We start from the raw sequence: 27,120 nt of genomic DNA on the forward strand, positions 1-27,120 counted from the left end.
ACAAGCCACAGAGATGAAAGAAATGGGGCAGAACATATCTGAGGTCAAGTGATGTTAATCATTTTGGGTCTGAATTAAATATGAATTGCTGATGTACATTTAAAATATTAAAATATTGATTCTTATTTAAAATATATTAAGACTTCAAATTACTAGACATGTAAGGCCACCGCCCACTTGTGTTAAATTATAGGATCTGTTTCACAGTAAAATGGAAGGAGTGATTAGCCTAGCCAAAATAACATCTTAGCCACTAACTTTGTGGTGGGAAGATTTCTTTGGCTGCAGTTTTGAAATGGAAGTGTCTTCTGTCAGATTCCGAATGCTGATATGAAGAGAAAAAGTGGGAGATACATTTCAGGTGAAAAATAACAGTCAATTTGACTTAAGGCAGTCCCAGCTGGCAACTTATCTGGACCTCAGGACATGAGATTTGTTCCCAGTTCTGCTGGTCACTACAGGTTGCCTAGGCAGACCATCTCTTTCTGCTTTTCCTAGACTTGTCTACTTTTTTGAACAAATGATGCAGAATTTTATGAAGATTTAGCAAAAAATAATAATTAAACCTCAGATTTTGGTGTGGCCATATCTGAACAAATATGCTCTCTCTTCTTCTTTTTTTTTTTTTTAATTTTGAAACAGAGCTTCACTCCAAAACTTGCCTATAACTTAACAATAGAAAGGAACTATCATTTGGATTTAGATAAAATTATCATGATGAAAGTATTTTATCATTTCAGTACTAAAGACTAATTTTATTAATGCCCTTAATATTTTCCCAACAAAGTATTATTTTGTCAAGTCAGCCCAGAGATGTTCTTTAAAAGGGATGCTTCAATAAACATATCAAAACAGATATCTAACTTTAGATAGCTCAAGTTTGGTAAAGTAAATACTTGCTTTAGCGTATGACCCAAAATAATTTACTTAGCAGACTGTGCTCTGAACTAGCTCGCAATTTAGTGTCTGAGCTATTTCATGCTAATGCCAATCCGCACCTAACCCTAACTCACATCTCCAAACCTGCACCACTCATCATTCTGTCCAGTTTTCCAGTTCGTGAGCAGAAGGTGTTAACAGTTAATGCTAAAACATGCTATCTGGTGGAGTTTTCTTTTTTCTATCCTACTTTAGTAGGGCACCGAGCTGCCAGTTTTGATTCTCCTGAAAACCTGAAAACCCACTTCAGTGTACACTGTAAGAGTCGTAAATATGTCCGTGGATCAGGCCTACATATCCTTACTTGTTGCTAATACACATTCTGGTTTGCAAGGCGTAACTTCTTCCTTGTTAGAATAGTGGTTATGTAATATCATGTCCATTTGTTTTGCTAAAAATTTTCTTTCAGCTTTTCTGGGACATGACAAGCAATGGGGAAGTTGCCATAGCCAATATTAAATCCCTGTCACATTTAAGAAAGCTTCAGGGCTTGCCTTTTGTGTACAAAGGACATTACTAAAGTTACATTGACAAGCCTGAGTTATTTTAATTATACTTCATCCAAGTTCAAGCTCAGTTTTCCAAATCTCACAGTTTTTCTCTCTTATCGGTTACACTTAAACTAGCATAAGCTGTGACCTAGTGGTTTTCTAATGCTTTTTCATGCTCATACTATTATGGCTAAATGAATTATTGTGCTTCAACAGTCACATCATAGACTGATGACTTCCAGTTTCTGTACCAGCCTAGATGCACAAAGAGAATTAATGCTACTATATATTAAGAAAAATAATTACAACAGCATTTCATAATTCACTGAAAATGACATTTTCTAAACAATGATCATGACTTGCACTGTCCCATGATACAAATAATAATATATTCTTAACACAACTGAAAAACATTCCAGTCAAATAGTGTAAAAGACTAGAGCAATAGAAGCATCACATGGCATAAAATGGGGAGGAAACAGTCCTGAGAAGCTCTTGTTTGTCCCCTTGACAGTGCTTGCAGTTCAAGCATGGTAACTACACTACACCGTTCCTCACAGATATTTAATCAAACTATTCTTGAAGTCTTGCAGTGATGAATGGATATGTTGCACTCTTTTCTGGTAACTTTTATGATATTTGTTTCACCTTTGCACAGATTAAGCGTACAGTGCTTTGCTTTATAAAATGTGGATGCAATGAAAACCTTATTTATTTACTATACTTTCCTTTTTCTCTTTTAAACACTCTCATTCCTTCAGACTTGTGCTATGGAGCATGTTTTCTAACTTCTATGAGACTACTAACTTCTTTCTCTACATTCTTCACCACTTCTCAGTATAGACGAGGACAAATTTATATATTTCATCTTCTTTTGAGGTGACCAAGTGTGATATTGATGTGGTACTGTCTTGTCATTTTCTATTAGTTTTGTTTAAATTGCCCATGACATGTTGTTGTCTTAGCTATATTGAATTCCAGTTTATACTTGGCTGACTCTTTCTGCTCATTTACAACCTGATACTTATTACTAAGCTATTCTATTTTCATAGAAATCATTTATCTAGTTTGCCACAATCATCCTGCATTCTAATTGTGCCCTGCAACAGATCTGTGACTGCCTCGGTTTTATGTCGTATACAGCTTTAACACGCTCCTTCTATTTCATTCTAAGCATCATAAATTAATATATTGATTGGAATAGACCCTTGCAGAATTGCTCATTTCATCCTTCACTCATTCTGCTTTACAGAGGACTGTTGGCAACTACACTTAGTCAATATTTTGAGTGAAAGCTTCTGAAATTTTACAAAACTTGAGCTATATGATCTGCTCTGCCCTAACCTATGTAGCTTGCTATCTGGTGATGAATGGAAATTGTGTTGTTATGACAAGATTTATTCCTGACAAATCCAGGTAACCTGCTACTCATATCGGCGTTTTCTTCTAGGTACTTACAGGCAGTATATTTGATTATATTCTTTGGAATCCTCCTAGTGTAATAAAAGTACAGTTTTCTTTTATTTGGAAAAGGAGAATAGAGATTGGAAAGGAAATGTAAAACGTATCAATGACAGTTTCCAGATGGAATCATAGAAAAAGATACTTCAGTTGACAGATTTGGGACATACATTTGTTGGGTGTGACTGCTGAGAAAGCCTTCAGCACTTCATTTCTCTTTTCTTTTTTTTTCCTTCTTGTATGTCTGGGAGTTGATCCAAAATACTGCTGTACATAAAAGTGGTCATTTTCAATTAATGTTTTCTCATGAGCATTCTGAGTGGATGGATATGTCCTTACTTCAGTCAATTCAGTATCTTGAGCAATGGCAAGAAATGACTTATATAAATAATAAGTGACTGTCAGGATAGTTTGAATTTGTTCTTTGCTCTGCAGCTGGGACCTGTTCTCTCACCACATATATTTTTGAAACTTGAATGAGAAGAGCTTCTCAGGTAGGATTTTTGAGCATTCCTTGAGTGCTCAGAATGACAAATGACAAGTATGAGTTTTGTTTTCACTTAGGAACAGTGTAGAGAGAAAATGAAGATGGTAGGGAAAAATATATGAAAAAAAAAAGATCGTATGGAAACAATTTAAGGATAACTTAAATTATTTCTCTTACATCGTAATCAAACTCATATAAGCCTTTTTCAGCAAGAGAAGCAAAAATCAAGACTTTCAAAATATTCAGAATTAGACTTGGGTGAGTCCTTCTCACTTGAATCTTCTTACATGTATACACAGTTTCTTTTCTCAAAGGCAAGACAGTCCAAACAGGCAAAATCATTTTAAGTTTATTGTTGATATTCTGTTTTCAGAGGTCACCTGGAGGGCTGGGAGAGCTGCTGCCCATGGGGACCTGTGTGGAGCAAAACATGAAGGGTGAACCCTGCGGTACGGAGCCTTGTTGGAGCAGTGCTTGGAGAGCTACTGCCTGAGGGAAGCCCATGCAGGATCAGTTTGGGAAAGACAGAATTGTGTGGGAGGGATTTCACACCAGGGCAGCAGTAAATTGACCATGAAGGAGTGGTAGAGACAGAATGTTATGGGCTGACTGCATCCCCCATACCCTAGCGTTGTTCAGGGGAAAACTGTATGAGAAGGTGTTGGGGGGAAGAGCAGGTATTTTTAGTTTGCTTTTACTTCTCACTGCTCTAGTCTGTTAGTAATAGGCTGTAAATTACATTAATCTCCTTGTGCTGGGTCTGTTTTACCCATGACAGTAACTGGTGCATGATCTCCCTGTCATTATCTCAATCCTTGCGCTCTTTTTCATGGCATTTTCTCCCCCTTTTCCACTGAGAAGAGGGAATGAGAAAGCAGTATCGTGCACTTTATCATACCATCAGAGAGAAACCACTTCAGAGGAAGAGCTCTTGCTTTTCCCCAGCCTTCTCGCAGGATGGTTCCAAGAGTCAGTTGGGGAGGTGAGAGTAAGTGGTCTTGCTTCTCCATGGAAGTCTCAATGGAAAAGTTAGAAAGGGTCTTTTAGTCTGACATAGATCCTTTGATTTTACCTCAGCTTCACAGGCATAAAAGCAAAAAGGTGTCCTGCTGGCTACGGAATGATAAATATGTCGTTTTTAAAAGGAGATTTTGAAAAAAGGAGTAACGGATTGGTGGCTTCTCTATGTGTCAACAGAATGTTAAGGAGAAATAAGTGTTCAGGGGGAAGAGTGTGAATTAGCTAATTTTTTTTAGAACTGATTGCAGTTACTTAGTATTTCAAATTGAAATGTGATATCTTCACACCTGGGAAATAAACTTCACATCTTAAGAAAATTTAAAAGGTTGTACAGTCAAAGAACAAATCAGAAATCAGACAAATGTAAAAGACACTTCAGGAAAAATATGCCCATTATCTTTTCAAAATATTATGCAAGGAAATATGAAAGAATATTGAAAGGATATAGAAACCCCACTGTCCTGGTTATATCAGTATTCCATATCATGATATCATGCAACAGGGTGTTGGGTATAGAGACACAGTGCACTGTGGAGCTGTATTTCCTAGTCTCGTGCTCTCTAGCTGTACCACATGAGTTCCGATTCTCCAAAAGATACACTGAGATGTATATACTACATTTCCCAAGGGCCTCCACATGATCTACAGTTCCAGGTGATGGAGGTGAGATGGCTTCCAGCTTCAGGCAGCACAGTGAGCAGCAGTACGATCATAGCCTTCCTCTCTCTTCCATTTGAGTTATTAATTGGAACTCTATTTCTTATTATTATCTTACATTCTTTTACCATTTGTAGTAAATTTGTTCTCTCTCCTTATCTTATTTGGGTCTTTTTTTTATTTTCCTTGTCCTCAAAAGGGGAGAAAGGGGCCCCCTTGTCCTATCATGCTTGAAACCACGACACCCATAAACAATAAAAAGGATGCAGAGAAACATTATAGCAATCACTTTCATGACCGTGTTGTTCCTGGTATGTTCCTTAGTTATGCCGTGCTTTGTTGTTTAGCAGCAGCTCTAGCTTTTGAAGCATACAGCAAGTATTCTAACTTTGGAAGATGAAGACCAAGACTAGTTTGTATAAGATAGAGGAGATTAAAGTTAATGCAGCTGTACTGGCAGAGAAAAACTGAACAGTCTTTAACAGGTAGAGGACTGAAAATTGCATTTTAATAATTTTATCCTCACCTGTGTTCATTTCCTTAATGGTAGGCACTTTAAGATTCTTCCCACATCTAAAAATCAATAGAACAATCTGATTGACTATGAGGTTCTGGGAACATGAAGCAGTCCTTGTAGCAGAGAAGACTGATAGAAATTAAATGTATGCATATATAGATACATAGCCTTTGAAATTTCCACTGCAAAGATATAAAAGGAGAAATGAGAGAGATATACCTTACTATGTATACTTCCCTATGCTCTGAAAGACTATTAGCTGGATATTAAAAGTATTTTAGGGTAGACTGCTATAAAGAAGCCTTTGAAACTGGTGCTAAGGCGAAAATGGATTGGTCCAAATCTTTTCATATTTTGTGTTAGTTCTATTTCTGTGTTTCTGTCCTCCTGAACTTACTGATTGATCATATATCTTGATCTCTTACACATCTTTTACACAGTGCATCCTAGTAATGCAGCTAGGGTTAGAGAACTAACCCTATCATGCACTAAGATGTAAAAAGTTTTGATTTGAGCATATGAAAATAGATTTTTACTCTACTTAGTGCATGGTAGTAACAGAGACTTAATAAGCAGAGAAATTTCAACTTGTCAGGCAGTATGTTTCTCCTAATAGTTGACATCACAAAACAGGTAGGAAGCAAATAAAATGGTGACAGATTTTTTTTTTTTTTCATTTTCTATAAATGTTTATATATAGATGGACATAATATGAACATAATATGAAAAGTAAGGTTTGAGGGTGAATATTTCAGGTTTCATTTCTTTCCTAACAGAAACCTACAGACTTACAAAATATTTTAGTACCAGCTTCTACTAGCTCAATTTAAAAGGGAAATAATTTTGACCCCTGCCAGTCTGGGGTGAAGATGCGGAAGATGTGAATTTCAACACTGGCATAAAGTGTAATTAAAAGATTTCTGTCAGTACAATATATGACATATGTAACCTCCATCCAGAAAATGTTTGATAAATTGAGAATGTAAGTGGTGGTCTCCTAAAACTGTAAGTAAGTAAGACTGTAATCTAAAGTTAAAGTAAAGTAATCTAAATCTAAAGTAAGTTAGTAAGACTGTAATCACATTAATGGGTACTGTCAGTCACTCCACTGTGACTCTGGAATTTGTTGGGCTGTTCCAGAAAATGTTCAGAAGATGGATGACTGAGATCTAAATTCAGCTCGGAAAGCAAATGGTATCCTGGACTCCATCAGAAGAGGGGTGGCCAGCAGGGACAGGAAGGTGATTGCCCTCTCTACTCTGCTCTTGTGAGGCCCCATCTGGAGTACTGTGTCCAGGTATGGAGCTCCAAGTACAAGAAAGACAGAGAGAGCTGTTGGAGAGGGTCCAGAGGAGAGCCATGAAGATGACTAGGGGACTGGAGCACCTCCCCTACAAAGATAGGCAGAGGGAGCTGAGCTTGTTCAGACTGGAGGGAGTCAACTCTGAAATGGTAGATAACAGCAGGACAAGGGGAAATGGTTTTAAGTTGAGGGAGGGAAGATTTAGGTTGGATGTCAGGGGGAAATTCTTTACAGAGAGAGTGTTGAGATGCTGGAACAGGCTGCCCAGAGAGGCTGTGGATGCCCTGCCCCTGAGGTGTTCAAGGCCAGGTTGGATGGGGCCCTGGGCAGCCTGGTCTAGTATTGAATGGGGAGGTTGGTAGCCCTGCCTGTGGCAAGGGGGTTGGAGATTCATGATCCTTGAGGCCCCTTCCAACCCTGGCCGTTCTGTGATTCTATATTACCATTACTATATTACCAGAACTATATTACTATAGTAATATATATTATATAATATATAATATATAGAACTATATTACCAGATGCCAAAAAAATCACATGCCCACAGGAAAAAGAACCCCCCCCCCCCCCCCCCCCCCCAAAAAAAAAGTTATGAAATTACCAACCTCTTAAAAAGTTTTGACGAACATTTAAAACTTGTTAAAACCAAAGGAAATTCAATTATGATGCACACAGGTGTGTGGAAACAATATTTCACTAAGTTCAGTGTTCATAGAACAAAAATGACAGATGTCTTGTAAGGAGAGCGAAGTTGATGATAGAGTGTAGGGCTATATATGAGCAAGCTCCTCAACAGTGGCATGTTTCTGGTTTTTATTTTTCTTTTAATTGTCATAGGTTTCTCCTGTGCATAAACATTTTAAAAACCATACATTTTAAGATCATTAGGGATGACCGCATGACTCACTCTCAAAGATTGATTGTAGAATCACATAATCACCAAGGTAGGAAAAGACCCACAGGATCACCCAGTCCAACCATCTGCTGATCATTGATAGTTCTCATTAAACCATGTCCCTCATCATCGTGTCCAGACCTTCCTTGAATATCTCCAGGGTTGGTGATTCCACCACCTCCCTGGGCAGCCCATTCTAGTGCCTGACCACTCTTTTAGAAAAGTGGTATTTCCTGACATCCAGCCTGAATCTCCTTTGGTGGAACTTGAGGCCATTCCCGCTCGTCCTGTCACTAGTTACAGAAGAGGAGAGGCTGACCCCAGCTCACTACAACCTCCCTTCAGGTAGTTATAGAGAGCAGTAAGCCCCCCCTAAGCCTCCTCCAGACTGAACAATAACAGCTCCCTCAACTGCTCTTTATAAGGCCTGTGCTCCAGACCCCTCACCAGCTTAGTTGCCTTTCTCTGGACACACTCCAGGGCCTTGATGTCTTTTTTGAAGTGTGGGACCAAAACTGAACACATTACTTGAGGTGTGGCCTCACAACTGCTGAATACAGAGGGGCAAATACTTCGCTGCTCTTGCTGGCAATGTCAATTCTGATACAACCCAAGATGCCACTGGTCTTGGATACCTGGGCACACTGCGGGCTCATGTTCAGGTAAGCATTGAGCAACACCCCCAGGTCTGTTTTCTCTACAGAAGTGATCACCATGAAGCAGTCCATTTGTTTCTACTTCTCCTTGCATATAACTAATTTCATAGATTTATAGATTCATAGAATGTCCTGGGTTGAAAAGGACCACAATGATCATCTAGTTTCAACTCCTCTGCTATGTGCAGGGTTGCCAACCACCAGACCAGGCTGCCCAGAGCCACATCCAGCCTAGCTCTCCAGGGATGGGGCATCCACAACCTCCTTGGGCAACCTGTTCCAGTGCATCTCCACCGTCTGTGTGAAAAACTTCCTCCTAAAATCTAACCTAAATCTCCTCTGTCTTAGTTTATAACCATTCCCCCTTGTCCTATTACTATCAACACATGTAAACAGTCATTCCCCTTCCTGTTTATACACTCCCTTCAAGTACTGGAAGGCCACAGTGAGGTCCCCCCAGAGCCTTCTCTTCTCCAATCTAAACAATCCCAGTTCCCTCAGTCTGTCTTTTTAGGAGAGGTGAAGGCAAAGAAGGCAAATTTCAGGTAACTGCTCTTCAGCACAGTGACTCACAGATGAAGAAAGATCTTGAGACAAGATCTCTTGAGACAAGAGATGTCTCTGCAGAGGAATGGGACTCTACCACTAACTACACTGTTGTCAGCTTCAGGCGTTTGAACTGGGGCTCAGCTCCCAGTCCGTATATAAATATACCTGTATACACATTTATATAACACATACCTACTCAGTCTATCTCAGCAAGAGCAACACCATTAATTGCCCCTTGAGAAACTGCTCTAATCAGAGGGGACAGTAGATTGTTTATAGTGCTCCTTGAATATTTTATATTTGTTAACTTCAAAAGTTAACTTGCATAGCCAAATGAAAGGTAATCACACATGCTGAATCACACAGAGTAGATGAGGTTGAACAGGACAACTTGGGATCATCTAGTCCAAACTCCCTGCTTCCAGCAGGGTAACATCCAGGTAGGTTTTGAATGTCTTCAAAGGAGACTTCACCACCTCTCTGTGCAGCCTGTTTCAGTGCCCAGTCACCCTCACAGTGAAAAAGTTTTTTCTCACATGCAGACAGAACTTGCTGTGTTTCAGTTCAAGCCCATTGATTCGTATCCTGTTGCCAGGCATCACAGAAAACAATCTGGACCCATCCTATGGATAGCCTCCCTTGAGATACTTGTACACATTAGTAAGACCTCTTTTCAGTCTTCTCTTCTCCAAGCCGAGCAGGCTCAGCTCTCTAAGCCTTTCCTCATCAGAGATCCTGGCTCATGGTCAGCCTGCTGACCACCAGGACTCCAAGGGCTTTCCCTGCAGGGGTGATTTTCCATATGTGGACTGTGGTATAATTCCACATAGGTGGACTGTGGTATAATTCCACATTCCCATACGCACTGCGGTATAATCAGTAAACTTCCAAGAGCACACTCTGTGCCTTCATCCAGATCACTGATGCATAAGTTGAACAAGATAGGAATCAGTACAATGGGTGACATCACTAGGTACAGTCCTCCCACCAGACTCAGTCCTGCTGATTAAAACCTTCAGAGCTCTGCCCGTCAGTCAGTTCTTAATCAACCTCACTGTTTATTCATCTAAAACAAATGTTCTAAGCTTACCTATGAGAATGTTATAGGAGATCATGTTGAAAGCCTTGCTGAAGTTCAGGTAGACAACATTTTCTGCTCTCCTCTTGTCACCTACCACCCAGCAAGTCATTCTATCATAGATGGCTATCAAATCAATTAAGCATGATTTCCCCTCAGTGAAACAATGCTGACTGCCTCTGATCACCTTCTGGTGTTCCACATGAGTAGAAATGGCCTCCAGAATGAGATGCTCCAAAACCTTTCCTGGGATAATTAATGTGAGTAAAATATAATAAATGAAATAAAAATGAAATAAAAGATTTAATTGAAGTAAAATGTAATTTATGAAATAAATTTCATAATTTTCAGGCTATGAATATTTCTAGATCTCAGTCAAAGAAGGTATTGTTCATTGAGCCTCTCAGTCCTCTTAAAAGATTGTTGCTATTGGTATCACAGCTGGTTTTTAGCAAGTTTTCAAGCACCAGAAATCTGTCCAAATCTTCTGTTGAAACTATCTGTGTAGTTGTTAACATATAATAAAGGTAAGTAGCTTTGGAAAAACAGGTTAAAGGAATGGGAGTTTCTGAAAATGACAGTACATGTCTACTAACTGTAGAAGGCAGAGATTTTGGACATTTTCTTTTATTATTATAAACTTGGGTGAGTGCTATAAAATGGCTATCAGGAAATATATAAAGAGAGGAAAGTAAAACAGCACTGAAAAAGGGACCTCATTTTTGCATAAGCCTTTAAAGATTTTCTTTTATATTCTTAGTACATTTTATATTTTCAATGGTTTAATCTTCACTTATCTCCTCACAGTAGCAAAGTGCTTTCATTTGCAGAATGAGCTGAAAACAAAAAGTTGAAAAGCCAGCAAAAAATGACAAAAAAAAAAAAAAAATTCAAAATCAATAACATTTGGAGTGTATTTTTTGTCACCAATTGCCACTGTACTAAATGTGTATTTGTTCTCATCAATATGTTATGAAGTTCTGAAAACTGCTAAAAAGGAGGCTTAGTAAATCATTATCAATAACACCTGCCAGTAATCTGGCCTTAAGAATCCTGCAATGTTTATGGTGCCAGTAACAAAATGGTTCATAATTTTGTACAGGTCAAAAAGCTGTCACATTTCCCCCATATTCTGGCATGTTTCTCTTGCCATACTTCATATTTGGAATATTATGATTTAACATTTGTTACAAGCTGATGGGTGCATATTGTAGAATACATTGCCTACCTCAATATTGAAATTACTTGCAGCAATATTTGATGGCACCAGCTTCTGAAGTCTTTCCTTAGTAATTGTCACAGATTTTTCTGCATAGCTACCCACCTTTCTGTGATGCATACAAATACAGACAATTTTGATGCATTACCAAGGTCTAATGACACTTGAAGCTTTTTTTTTTTAACTTGAAATAGTTCTGCCTAAAAAAAAATTGAAGAACAATACCTGTTTAAATCCCGATCTTCATCTCTCATGCAATTAATCATTTCCATTCCTATGTTACACCTCTCCTTCGGAGCCACATGTTGTTTCCATGTGCCCAAATGATTATATTAAAGATTGAACATGTGGATAAACTGCTCTATCTATGCAATTAATAAGCTGGATTATCCTCTACACAGCCTCTCACATTCATCTCTGTCTCTCAATATTTTAAAATCTGTCAGAGAATTACAATTAATAAGACACCACTGTAAAAAAAAAAAAAAAAAAGAAAAAAAAAAAAGCACTCAGCTACCCACTCAGAGTGGGAAGATTCAACTTTGTGCCCTCACATTCCACTTCAAGACTGTATACTTCAAGCTCGACAAAATAGTGTTGCATTGCCTCCTCCATACTCATTACTAGCTAGACTGTCATTAATCAGAACATTCAAAAAGGAACTTAGTTCATGAACTTCTGTGGGAGACATTTTCAAAACAAAAAATGATGCTTTAATCTCAACAGACAAAGAACATTACACAAGTGACTGTGACTGATATTTTCCAATGCTACTGGGGAAATGATTTAGATAAGGAAAACTATAAGGCATTATGCAGTACTCATTACATCTTTCCTTTTGCCTCTGCTTCACCACTGTAAGCCTCGGCTCTCTAATTAGGAGAAAATCTGAAAGAGCATTTCCAGCATCTTTGTAGTCCATGGCATGTGATCTGGAACTTCAACTTGTATATGTTTACCTGATCCTCTCCTTCATTACCAGCATTGCTACTAGCAGGAGGTACAACCCCAGCACAGCAACTTCCCTGTGAACACCACTGCGTTGTGAGGCAAGGGAGAGCTGGGACAATTAGATAATTTTAGGAGTCCTGTTAAGAAAATAATGGACTGAAACTGACTGAATGCTCTATGTATGCTGAGAGGACTCCAACTGAGACTGAAGTTAGGCTATGAGTACAGCTTCAGAGAAGAGCACTGGCTTCATTTCAGACTCCTCAGACTTCTCAGAGGCACTTTTAAGAAGTATAAGGATACCAAGAGACATGAAATGACCAGAGTGGGTGAAGAGGATACAAGGGGAATTTTCAGGGTGCTATGTCAGACCTAGAGACCCAGAAGCTGTTAAAGATATACCAAATCTAGGCTGTCACCATCTCAGTAAAACAGAACGACTCTTCAGGCTCAGTTCTGCTTTCATGCTATTTCCTGACTTTTCACCTTTGGAATTTTTATCCGTTTTAGGTAATGCTGCCAGACTGAAGGCACTGCAAAGATATCTAGCTTTGCTGTGTGTTTTTTTTATCAAAGAGTTTAGGAGCTTCAGAATGTTTGCACTGTTACACATTGACTGCTAAAGTTCTGCAAACAAAATATGAGAAAAAGTTAGTATACTGTACTTTGCCAGGACACCCCAGAAATGAAGAGGTGATGTATAAGGAACTGATAGCAGTGAGATAACTGTGCAGGAGACAGAGATGTCTCACTGAGGACACCAGCACCACTTCTGAAGAGTATACAAGAGTGATGCATCCAACGAGCTAGAGACTGAAAAATCTGCTGTATAGCAGCTATACCTCCCAGTCTACTTTGATGTCTAGTAAAATTTCAGGTTTACAGCAGACTGGAATAGTGCTGCAGGGATTGGAGACATCCAACTTCCACCTTCTTTCCATGACCCCCTCTTCATGACAAGCTGTGTTTTCATGTTTATAAGCTTCCATACCGTGGAATGAGTGAGCAAGGGACATAATATGATCACTTCCCCCCCCGTCCTGCAACCTCCTTATGTTTGTGAATGTCATTTCTGCATTAGCCTGACTTTGTTTTTCCAGACATCTGCAGGAAGCTGTCTCTTGAGCACCTACCTATAAAAACACCAACGTCACAAAATCAGTATCTAATAGTAAACAAGGAGTCACAAAAGCATGACTAAGCAATGTCTGTAAACATTTTAGTCATGATGTTCCCTATGCCCTGAATCTAGACCATGGGTGTCCTAACTGTTGGTTAGCCTGGGCAGCACTGAGTGAAATGAAATTGTCTTTGGTGGCATATAAAACATATGCTATAACTGATGTATATAAGTAACAAAAATAATATTTTAATAACTTATTAAATATTTTATTATTATTTTACTGCATTATTCATTATTTTTATTAAATCATTAAAATCATATAAAAAGAGAGCAACTAGTGGGATGTTTGACCTCGTTTTTGTGAAACTAATGCACCAGTCTGGATCACTGGAAGCAGTTGCCATTCTTAGTGGATTCTCAGACATTTTTAATGAAATTTTAACTTTCCTGTACAAATAGTTGTTCACAAAAGTACATACTGCCAAAAACTGATAGCATGAAAAAGGTGTGATTTTGAAGCAAGGCATATTTTTTCTCTGGTAATAGGGCTTAAAAAAGTCTAATAAAGACACAAGATCAAATTTCTTGAGTTGCCTATTTGATTACAACCCTATACCTTTCATTTGAAAATTCACAGGTATTTTATTTGTGTCAAATGAAAATGGAGTCACAAATATACCAAAAAACTTAAGACTTCTTTGGAAATCTTGAAACCTATTCTTGAATTCCTTTATCAAATCTGAAAGCAAGGCTGCATATTTTTTTCTATTCACAGGACAGTATAGCCAGTGTATCAAAATGCATAAAATTATTTGCTGTAACTTGATCTTGCCATATAAAGTTTCATTTCAAACACTATTTTGCTTTGAAACATAGCACTGATAAGTTGATTTTCACCTTGAAGATGCGTATTTAACTCATTTAAATGAGCAGTCAAATCCATCAAATATGCTAAATCTGTGAACCATTTTTAATTTTTGTGTTCTGGCACAAATTTTGATTCCTAAATGATTTTGTTTCATTAATCATAAACTCTTCTTCACAGTTCACCCTGACTTAGGCATCTTACTTCAGAAGAGTAAATGATGTCCCATAATCAGAATCAATATTTTTAAGGAATTCCTAGAATTGATGGTGATTGAATCCCTTGGATATTATGAATTCAGAGCTTTGGTGATCATTTGTGTGACATTATTCATTTCTAAAGCTTTTGTGCATATGTTTTCTTGATATATAATGCAGTGATATTTCATCAAACGTGTTTCTAGCAGCAGTTTTATCATTGTCAATTAATTGCATAAGTCCTTACTTTTTTCCAGCCATCACCAGAGCACCATCAGTAGCTATATCAGATATGCTGACAAAGGTTAAAGAAAACCACTTTAGTGTAATTTTTACTGCTTCATACGTATGGAGAGATTTAGCTGTGTCTTTTAATGGCATGAAAGAAACCATTTCTTCAGAGATGTTATGTTTCTTACCAATACCTCTAATAAAGATGGCAAATCGAGCCATATCTGCAGCATCAATACTTTCATCTACTGCTGCAGTATAGCATTCAAAATTAGCAGTTTTACTTTCCAAATGTTCTTTGATATATTTTCCCGTTTCTTTACTTCAGCTAGCTATGGCTACAGTCTGGAGAGACAAACTGTTTTTATAAAATCCCGTTCTTTTTATCAGGACAAATTGTATTGCCACACATTGCAGATTATGCTGAACAGACTCACCATCAGTAAATGGTTTTTATTTATTTATTTGTTTGTTTGTTTGTTTGTTTCAGTCAGATGCGTTACAACATAACTGACTTTTATAACAGAGTCCGATTCAGTTTTAACTTGTAAAATTAAAAATTCTGAGACGACAGAATTTTTTCAGTTCTGATATTTTGTCTTTACAAAATGTTCCTTGATATGCATCAAATTTAGCAACATTTTTTGCTTATGTTTTTTTCAAAGTGTTATCCTTGAAACCTGATAATATTTCCTTACAAATATAAGCATAGTGCCATACCAGTCATCCAGATAGAGAATGATGCCTGGGTTTGTTAAGCAGCAAAGCATACTATAGTTTGAATACACGTACTGTCTTCCAGTTTTTTTATGATATCTAACCTAAATCCCCTCTGTAAACACTGTATGCTAATAAGGTTTAATAAGATAAAAATATTTCCAGCAGATTCTAAATTTTAAGGAACAGTGATTTTTTTCCCCTCTTAAGTTGGCATTCAACTGTCCATCAGCTTAAGCAACAAGTGTCTTGGCAGATAATTCAGGACATATGGCTTTGAAAAACTGATAATTTAAAAGTACTTGGGTAAGTTTTCCTCAACTTGTTCACCTTGTGTTATTTTCCTCTACATGTGCTGTAGCAGCTGCTGCAGCTAAAAAATTTGAAAATATAATGCAAGTGACGAATAACCATTTCCTTAGTAATACTAACGTATAGCACAAAAACTTCACTGAGGAGGTTTTTGAAAGAAATAATCAAATACAATTCTAAGCTGTTAAATATATGTGCTTCATCTGTAGTCACCAGATGGCACCAAATGTATCCATGTACTGATAATCAACTTAAAACTACTGTAACTCTTGTACAAGTCTTTGAGATCCAAAGCACACTACATATGGTGGAGCCCAACAGCTGAGGGGTAAGTAGACTGGGGAGTTTAGATTCAACTTAAACAGGATCTGACTGAATGTTTTTTTTGAGGGGGATAACATCAAAGAAGAAGAATAAGTGGTCCTTCTTGATTCTGAAAATATTCTTTGGATAAAATTTTAAAAATGCAGAACAAAAGTATTATTTTAATTAAATGCACTGATTCTTGCTTAGAGTTAACACCTTTTCACTCTTTTTCTCCTTTTCCTTTTAAATATTTAAATGTTTTAAAGCACCAAATTTTGAAGGAAAATTACTTCTTTCCAAAGACATTTCAATTGTCTTGAAGAGCTGTACCTTTCTGCTGGCACAAACTAAATTTTTTTCTGGCTTTCTGATGTGGCCTGTGAGCTCTTGAACTATGCATTAAATTCTATGCTTAGAAATCCTTTAATTTAAAATATTACCAGATTATTTGATGAAGATGAAGCTGTAATTAGCTATTCCTTATATATAAAACATTATCTCAAGAATATATAAAAAAATAGAGCTAATTCATTTAATTGTAAATTATGAATTATATATATATATATACATACATATATATATGTATATATATATATATATACTTGAATGCTTTTAATATATATATATACACTTGAATACTCATCACCAATAAAATATTTGGGAAACTAAACTTCTTCAAGTTGGCAATATTTAGCACACATATTTTTCTTATTTGTTATTAATCTCCCTCCTCTGCAAATAACTTCTCTTCAAGAAAAAAACAAACAAAAAAACCCAACAACAAAAAAAAACAACAAGAGAGTAAAATCTTGACCACAGTGACTTAATGGCAAAACTCTGACTAACTTCAAGGGCCAAGATTTTACCACACATGACCAACTTTACACAAAGAAGAAGAAAACCAAACAGACAAAGATATCGTGTTATTAAAACACAGAGTCTGAAACTGAATCATCATCTAAACATAATGGCAAATATTTACAAATAACAAAAGTAATCAAACAAAGTCAAGCTGTAGTTTGAAATAGAATTTCAAAAGGAACTTGATCCTGTGAGGAAAATGTAGCTTTCTGTCCACAGACCAAGAATATAAGTTTTAGCATATAATTCTAAACAATCAGATTTTATATCTCTAGCTCGTTGTAATGAATTTTCAACCAGCATGCTACTATTGATTATGCTTAATATGCAATTCTATCTGCTTCGCTACAGCAAAATGCTTACTGCAAAAATGTAACCTACACTTATATTCACCTCATCGTTCCCTGTTCTAAAAATGAGCCAATCTGATTATCTACATTTATGTCACATGTAGAAGCTTAGTGATTGTTGGGGTCCCCAATACAAACAGCCTGAACATGCAAATAATCACAGCTTTTTTAAAGGACACTTTTTTTGCAAGCACTAGCTTGCATGTAGCATCTGCATTTGTAACGAGCTTTCCTAGCATTGTGCAGACACAAATGGAGATGTCACTGTTCAAATGATCCATGATTATTCTTCATGCTTTATAGTAATCAGCAGACCCTCAGCAAATATATTGTGAAAAGAGTGTTAGCATTTGTAAAATAGACAGATGAAATGTGAGGAGGATGTTAACACCATTATCTCACAAGCAAACTAAAGAAGAGAAGAAACACTGCTTTTCATACCATCTAGCAGTACCACTAGCATTTCCATTGCAGAAGCTGTGACGCATACCCAAAGATATAAAATCACAGAATATACTGAGTTGGAAGGGACCCACAGGGATCACTGAGCTCAACTCTTGGCTCCACACAGACCACCCAAAATTCAAATCTTGTGTCTGAGAGCGTTGTTCAAATGCTTTCTGATCTTTGTCAGGCTTGGTGCTGTGCCCAAAGCCCTGCGCAGGCTGTTCCATACATTCATATAAAGAGCCTTATGCATCTTAAGACAAGTAACTGCAAAAGGCAGCATGAATTCCTCTCCCAGTATCTCCACTTTTCTCCATTGGTAACTGTAGCTCAGGCCGCCAGATTAGAGTTGAAACAATTCTGAATGTCTACCACTAAGTGAGATTAACTTCACTGTGCAAATGGCAGCTCCTATTACAGAGACTGAAGAATGGAGACAGGTGATTTAACTGACTTGGCACTAGGCCTTGCATTGTGCCTTCTGGCTCCTGGTACATCACACTGAGAAGGTCTTATATGTTGTATTCTTATCTGTACTTTCAGCTGAGAAATAATAAAATGAGCCAAACACAAAGTAAGTTTAGTTCCCTTCCCCTTCTCTGACATAAATCTGTTGTTGCTTTTTCTGTCTAGAAGACAAGGCAGACACACACATTTGTACAAAGAGCTACTATATTTCTTTCTTCCCATAACAAAAAAAAAAGGCTTAGAATTCATGTTATTTTGTGAGCAAAAATTATACTTTCACCTATCATCTGCAGTTCTACCTGTAGCAAGTACATAATACTGTAATTAAAGTATATTGTAAGCATTATCCGAAAGGGTTCTAATCATTCCATCATATTACTCACTGAAATGCATTCATACAATACCTACAATATATTTAAATATAATGAAATAGATGAAAACAGAATACAGTATTGTAACTTTTTATAAGTCTTTCTTTCCTGAAGTAGTCCTGAAAGTATCAGAATGTATGGGTTATGTCATCCTGTCTCCACTACTTTCCTAAAAGGGCAAGGATGAACAAGACATACATGAGCAACATCTTCTCAAGATGTTTCAGATCCATGCAAAGGGAGGAGAAGGAGTTTGTATCTTTTAGTATGTACATAACAAGACAGGATGCAAGACTACTGAAGATAGTGCTGGAATTAAAATTAGTTGGATCCTGGCTCTCAGTGTGTCTTGCTGAGCTGGAAGAAATGGTGACCACCACATGGAGGGATTAAAATCTTCAATGAAATTAAGAATTCTGCCTGAACCTATCAGTGCTATCAAAGGGTAGCAGAGGAATCACCTGTGTATCATGTGACCTGTACAGTGTGGTGGCAGATCTGAAAGAGGAGGTGGAAAAATTAAGGGAGTATATAAGGGAGATAGACTGGTGGAGCCACAAGCTACCATTCCTACAAGAAAGGCACTAGAGGGGACACTACATAAGTAGCAGCACTTCTCATTCCTTCTTGTAATAAGGCAAAAAGAGGGGCCCTATGAAATAAGGAGGAATGAAAAAAGGTCCCTGCTTGGATGACAAGCAAATCCCCTCATAGCCTACTTGGTCTTCCCAGGTGCCCTTACACAATAGATATGAGGCTCTGGAATCTGAGGGACAGGCAAATGAGGATGGTGATGTGAGTTCAAGGCCAAATCAGTCAGTTGCACACCTTAAGACTACCTCTGCCAAGAACAAAAGAAGGGTGATTCTTAGGAGACCTCCTTCTGAAGGGAACAGAGGGCTGAGCAGACCCTTCCTGCAGGGAAGCCTGCTCTTTCCCTGGAGGTTTAATCTGGAGGTGGCTTAGTGGAGACCTTATTGCTCTCTTCAGCTACCTGAAAGGAGGCTGTAGCGAGGTGGGAGTCAGTCTGTTTTCCCAGGTACCTAGAGATAGTATGAGAGGCAATTTCCTATAAATATCTGCAAGAGTAACATAAACAATGAAATGGTAGAGTGCTTGAAGAAGGTGGAAATCAGACATTCCCTGGCAATTCCTTCTTACTGACTGGAAGTCATTGCTTCACATCCGTTCATTTCTTTTTGCTTTTGTTGAGACTTTACAAGTGACTGAATGAACACTATTTGTCTAATTTAGTGCAAAGTTAAACAAGTATTCCAAAAGGGAGTTTTGAGAGTGATAAGCTAAATGTGAGCCCCACCCCAGCTTCATAGAAATGGTAGTTAACACTTCACTCAGCTGTAAGTGGAACACATTCTTAAGTCTGGGGTAAGAAGGATGAAAAATATTTTCATTCTTACTTGTTAGATGCCAAATCTCATGACAACTATATTAAGCCCATAAGCCTTGTGGACATATGCAGATGTGACTGATTGACAGAGATGTCTAAACACAAATGAATACAGCATCACAACCATTGATTTTCTGATCTGAAATATTTATGCTCTAGGATGATGTTTGGCTTTTTCTTCTTGCTTATGCTCTTTGCATGATTCTCCTCTTTTGATCAGATCAGACTAGACACCAAGAGCAAATCCAATACATACCTGTTTCTCCCCACTGGGCTTCTTGTGGTTTAGCAGCAGTTCCACAGCACCAACCACCTCCTTCCTTATGGCGTGCAAAAGAGCATCTCCCACATATACATTAAAACTTAAGAGCAGCTCAATGAGCTCAAGGTTCTCATTTTCAATTGCAATAAGGAGCGCAGTTCTTCCCAGGGGATCAATGCAGTTAATATTGATCTTGAAATAAATTTCTGCTTCTTCCAATGCTTTCTTCACAGTAGCATAATCTCCTTTCTCCACAGCATTCAGATAGGCTTTCTCTGAATGGGACAGTTCAGATTCTGCTCGTACAATACGAAGAGGGATACGATCTCTGTAGGGAGCATTGACACTTCTTTTGTAGTAGAACTGGGCCATATTTTATGCCATTCTAATACTTCATCTCTGAAACATCGAAAGAAAGATTAAATCAATAGTGTATTTTGTGGTACAACGCACCAAATTAATACTTTAAGTATATAATTATATAAAACTCAAAGTGATGTTGAAAAAAGTAAATGTCTTCTATCAAAATAACCTGTGAAATCACCAACAAATGCAGAAAAGAAGACATGTAACCATCTTGTTCATACTTCTCACTCAAAGTATGATGTCAGCACACCATATATATTTCTTAAACTTGTGGCAAGAATGAGGTGACACAGCTTGCATCAGATGTGCAGCCACATTCCTTCACTAAGTTCTTCTATCTCATCTTTGCTTAAGTTTGAGAGTATCCTCACAAGCAGGTGCTGTTTCCCAGAACTTAAGGCAACATTTTTTTGAGCTTGACAGTAGTAGTAAGTATGCCACTTTGAAACCTGTTCCTTTGCCCTTCTAAAGATACCTAGCTTTGTCTGAATTACACCTGTTATTCTGCCTGCACTCCAGCATGGCATGGGTCTTTCCCTCTTCAGACTTCTGTACAAATGTCTCTGATATCCATCTCTAGTAACTGTGTGTGGTCTACTGAATACAGATCTTTCTACCTGTTTCTTTAGGTTGGGAAGACTACATTAGGGTTAGAATAGTTGTTAGCTGTTAGCTCTGCCAAGTGCTCTTCAAATACCCTAGAAGCATAAATTAGTCTCTTCTGACTTATCTGAAATATATAGACTCAGCACAGTTCAGTAGTGTGCTTTACTACTAAGATTTTGATTCAATCTCACATACTATTAAGAAAAACATTCATACAAAATGCTTTTCAAGACAGCACTTACAAACATATAAATTAGAATCCAGAGCCTGAAAGGAAAAACAAAATCTATATAAGATAAAATCACAAGGGCTGGTAGATAAAGATCATGGTTTTGATAACACACTATTCAATTCTGTACTCAAATACTGAAACACTGCAACTATGAAACAACTCTAAAGTCTTGCAGCTGGTGAAGACTTTAATGACTTTGCTTTTACTCTGTATTTACTGAGCAAGAACTTTTTCAAAAGAAGTTCCTTCAAAAAAAAGTGACTTAAAAGAACAGGGTATGCATACATAAAAAAATGCTAAGGCTAAACAGTTAGTCAAAGAAATGTAGCTTCTTGTCATTTTCTCCGCTGACAACAAAAGTTTGATTAACACAATGTCTCTTCCTCCATTTTTTTTCCAACATTGAAAAAGACATAATGTTTGTTTTATTTCGTGAGGTTTTGATTGATTAAAAATTTCATAAGATGGCATGAGAAGCAGTGATTCATCTATTCCAGTCTCTGTATGCAGTGCAAGGAGAGGTAAATAGAAAGGACATTAACAAGTTTTTTTCTTTGTTTTCTGGAGCAGATCAACAGAGCATGAGGCAGAGAGGTGGGAGCAAAGGAGATATACTAGGAAAAAATTGCATGTAGATCCATATATATAGAAACTCAGCAATTGCACTTTGCAAACAAAATGTTTCCCAGTTCTTCCTCCACGGTGTTATCAGTCTGCACCATAGGCTACTAGAGAGTGCACAGCTGGTGGATTATGTTCTGTTGCAGTCACTATAAATAAAATAACTTACCTGTTGCACATTTTTGTGCCCCTGGAGCAGAGAGAACACATTCTTATTTTTAGTATACTGCATTTTATCAGTTTGCCATTCACTCTCTTGTTTCTCAGGCTCAAGAAGAAAACAAGAATGTGTGCAATCAGTTCCAAATAAATAAACCTAAATGTACATATTCATATATAGATACCTACATGCAAGTTAGGTTGCTACATTCTCATTACAGCTATGGAGATCTCTTGCTGAATGCTGAAGGGCATATCACCTGGCTACAGCTGCTTCTTCAGGATGACTTAGGTCTCATGTAGATAGGTAAAACCTAATAACTTCAAGCTGTGCAAAGATGATACTCGCTCTTCAAGGACCATTCATATGAAGTTTTTATATGATACTATGTTTTTGGAATACCTGAATAACTATTTGTAAAACATGCCAATAATATTTTGAAATTGTGGTGCATAAATGAAAACCCAGATTTAAATATCTTAGAATTATGACTTACGCTAGAAAAAAAGTATCACTCCATGAAAAAAGAAAAAAAAAGTATTCATTTCAAAATAATCTTTACTAGATAGTTATGTCATGGCTGAAAATAAATTTGTTTTCAAAGTGCATATTTCTCCAAATTAAAATACTGAGCCTAGCTTTCCCACAACTAGACAAAACAAAACACCATCAAATACTTTCAAAAATTTATCTTCATTATTTTTTAGCAGTAGTTTCAATTATTATATTCATTACCAAGCTAGCTGTAGGAATAATACAACAAACATTAATAAAAATATTGATTAACATTTTATTCATTTTTATTAAAAACTATTCAATGGCTTTCATCCCATTACTTTGGCCACACAGTATGCTATGTTTTCTAATGTACATTTTAAGATATATTTTAACAATTATATACATACTTTAACAATTTAGAGGAATTTTTCAAAAACAGAATATTAAATCTACAAAATATTGCAGCTCAGTGCTGGTAAAAAGTTTAGCTGTAAGCTAGTGATTTGGTAGCAATGGTAATGGGAGGACGGTTGGACTAAATGATCTTGTAGGTTCTCTCCAACCTTGTGATTCTATGATTCTAGGCAATCATAAATAAAAAGAAAAATGACAAACGTACTGACTCTCGTATTCAAGCCATTTCCAATGACAGGAAGTCATTGTGCTTTATGGTTTCTTCCACAGCACAAGACAAGTCTGAAAGGGGTACAACTTCCCTTGGAAGATTCATCTCAATCAATATTAGGGGCGAAGTCAGTGTATTTAAATATCAGCATTTGTCATCATATTATTACCATTCCATCTCTTGGTGATTCTACAGAAGGGCTGAGGTCTCTTCAGGTCTCATGTTGCACCTGCCAGCCCAGTGGTGAAGTAATCTCAAATAGCCTCAAACACACAGATTCTGCTCTGGAAACTGATTCTTGCCCTCATTATTTACAGTATAAGAATAAGGCACTTCATAACGGTGATTTCTCTGACTCATTTTAGACTGCTGCAATAGGTCGAGAAAAGTCATACCTTACTTTAACATGGTTAAAAGCTAATTTAGATGTCATTTCCCTTTTAATTGCCTTCTCATCTTGATTTATGACTATTCTAATGGTATTGCACATTGTGACCTATAAAACTTATCTTACTGTATTGATCACTTCTTTCTCTCTTCTTTGTAGTCTTCTAGTTATTCTTAATTTCCTTTTTAAGCTGATGACTCAGACAATTGAGTTTAAAATCCTTTTTGACACATTTTTAAACATCTTTATTTTTAAAAGTAAAATTTTCAATTCTATTTTATTCCTTCTAACTAAAAGCAAAAACAAAAAAAAAAACACCACTAAGGCACTTTTGTGTTATCCCCTACTACAAATAAATTTGGTTGGCCATTGATGTAAGGAAATACTGACAAAGGGCATGCTGAAATTCCAAAAGCTAAGAATTTCATATGCACTGGTAATTATACATAATGATTAGTCTCAGCAACAGAGCCATTTTTTCAGCACTTTGGTGTTATTTCCATCAGAAAAATAATTTATGAGAAAATATTCACAGACTTAGAATAGGAAATAGCTTCAGGCTCAGAACAGTCTCTTGAAAAGGAGAATTATTTAAATACTTTACCGGGTGGACCTGATAATAAGTGATTTACTAGATTTTCTAGCATCCTTTCCTCTCTCAGAAAGCCAACATTAAAGGAAAAAACATGAAATAGCTACTGATATTGGAAGATAGGATATTGACTGAGATAACTTATAGTAGATGTACCCACTTAAGCATGGGCATGCCCACACTATATAGTGCTCCCTGCATAATACTTTAATGAAAAATTGATGTGAAGTCAGTCCTTATCAATTATTTTATTTTTACTTGCTACAAACCAATATTTCAAACAAGATGTGAAACTTCCTAAGAAGTAACTATAGAGGCTTCTGAGAAGCCTCTGTAGCCTTCAGTTCAGACAAGTGAGTAACTCAAGGATTTGTCTGTCGTCTCCTGAAACTACTTTATATGTACTTTTCAAGGCAAAGGAGAGATTCTGACATTTGTTATATTAATGAAAGCATGAAATTTTCTTCCCAAAATAGATCTGGGACAGACTAACTTTAATCTGATACAGAGTCCTATCTGATACACAGTAAAGATGATGTTTAAAGGGAATTTTTGAAAACAAAATTCCAGCTCTTGAAAGCCTCAATCCAAAAGAAGTATGAAGTTCCTTCAATTTCAGTTATCAATGCAGACTGTCAGTTTTGAACAGGAACAAAAGAAATGCAGATAAACCGTTGATTTCTGATCCCAGTGTTAGTCCAAATACTGTGTATAAGTGAATGTTTAGACAAGTAAATTAAGCATGCTTCTAGTACTGAGGTCAGCTGGATGAGCTGTGCCCATACTGTTAAAATCTCACGCCAAAAATAGGATAGATGAATGAAAACTATCTACTGGAAATAAATTGTGGTCCATGCTAACTCCAACATTGTGCCTGGAAATTGTGCGGGAAGACCTTAATTATCTGGAGCCAAGACCATTCCAAGGGCTGCTGTAACAATGTCAGGCACAGCTAATGGAGATCCACTGCCCATGCATGTCTCCCAGCACTATTTATTATACAATTCTTAGATCTGACAATACTATATACAGGGTCCTCTCCTGAAAGTCATTTGTCATTATTAGCTCTGTAATCAGCTTCAGACCTGAAAGCTAACAATAGCAGATGCAGTAATTTGGACTTTAACATGAAGTTCATGCATGCAGGAGATAAACGAAAAAGCATAACACAGTGTACATTCTCTTTGAGGCTGTTGATTGATTTGGAATAGAGTACAATCTTTTATTTGTCCTCTGTCTTAAAGTACCCTGTAACTGAGTTACAGTAAAGCAGAGAAAATGACACATTATAGAGCTGTCAGTGGATGTTGAGAAGCAAGCTGTCTTGTTTTCTGCTTAAATATCTTCTGGGTTCACAATCAGCAAAACAGGACATCAGCTAGAAGTTGTTCTTAATTTCCAGAGCCACAATAGATAAGATATATGACAGATGAAACTCTTCCAGCTTCTTACATTAGAAGCTTTAAATATTGAGTCCCAGGAGAATATAATGCTGACATGGAATGTGATGAATGTTGCATTTCACTGTATTATTGCTATTTCATAGCAATATTTTGGTTTTAAAGAATAATGCTTCATGTATAGAGAAACGATGCTCTGTATGTTTGCTTAGGCCACACCAAATAAGAGAAAACTTTCATCTTCTAGAAATGACATCACACCAGATTTCAATGGAGAACGACAGGTTCCTCTTGTAACAGTGACATTTAAGGTTAAAACTGTCATCAGCTTGAGAAATACCAGGAGACTGGATTATGCGGCTTCTGAAAAAAAGTGGTATTAGAAATGAGATGTACCGAGTAAAGGATTGTGTCGGAATAAGATGATTTGGGACCAGGCACTTGCTATTGCAAACCTGTGTGTTAAAGACAGAAGCATTCAAGCACTTCTTCACAGCTAAAACTGAAGATAATTTCATTAAGTACTGCTCTCATGATACAAGAGAAGAACACCACAAACACACAAATACTATTAGACATTAGTATCATTCTAGTACATAATATATTTGTTCATCTTTCCAGTTTTATTCAAACTAGAAATAGATATTCCTTGAACAAAAAACGGACTAACCAACCAAGTGGACAAACAAACGAAAAAAAGCCGAACACCACACTTGGCAATAGTATGCAAAGATCCTCAGGAAAATAAGGAATTAAGCATGAATCCTGAACTATTTGTTTGTGCTCAGAGGGGAATATTGAAACAGAGCATAGAAGAGAGGAGTGTTTTCAATGGACTGACACAAACTTGCTTTTTGAAATGATGCAGCATGGATGATGGCAGCACAGCCTACATGTTGTAGGCAGCCAGTTTGATGGGAGGACAGAGAAGGCAGTAATATAGTGATCTTAATCAGTGGCTGTACCATCCATTTAAGCTGACCTCCCTGTCTATTTGGCTGGGGTTATTCTCCTGGGTAAATTTAAGGAATTACACAAAATAATTTTTAAGAGAAAGGACTTCAATGTCATCTGGCTACACAGAAGACCTTCTTCCAGCATTCCAAACAGTAGTGCTGGCTTTGTGCTCTATGAGTGTGATCCTGTAAAGTTCTTACAAGTGCAGTCAACATTTCCCAGAAGATAAGGGAAGGGGACTGTCCCCTGCTTAGGGAAAGGATAGGTGATGTTAATGCAACTCTTTAAAGCATGGGAGAAAAAACAAGTACACAATTTCTGCTGAGAAAAATGAGATAACTTGGCAGAAATGCTCTGACTGTAAAAGTTGACTTGAGAAAAAGGCAGAATAGCTAGGGAAAGTCAGGACAGGGCTTTTTCTGAAGCACTACTTGTGGGAGTTATGCTGCAAGTGTCAGTGATGTTTCTGTGCTTCAGGATGCATTTATGCACTGATGTACATCTTCCCATGCTTCGCATGAAGAAGTTCCAGGC

General features: G+C 37.1%; 1 protein-coding gene across 1 annotated transcript in view; it reads right to left on the reverse strand.

Annotated features, from left to right (window-relative positions):
- TRPC4 (transient receptor potential cation channel subfamily C member 4) overlaps positions 1-20,513 on the reverse strand; it is a gene marked incomplete at both ends in the record, with an annotated part of 90,206 nt that extends 69,693 nt beyond the window's left edge. The window contains one exon of the mRNA XM_079542044.1: positions 20,136-20,513. Coding sequence (XP_079398170.1) covers positions 20,136-20,513 — 378 coding nt within the window. The remainder of the gene's footprint in view (positions 1-20,135) is intronic.
- Positions 20,514-27,120: the final 6,607 nt, after the last annotated feature.

Source organism: Tetrao urogallus (genome assembly GCF_951394365.1).
Source record: "Tetrao urogallus genome assembly, chromosome: 1".
Taxonomy (NCBI): domain Eukaryota; kingdom Metazoa; phylum Chordata; class Aves; order Galliformes; family Phasianidae; genus Tetrao; species Tetrao urogallus.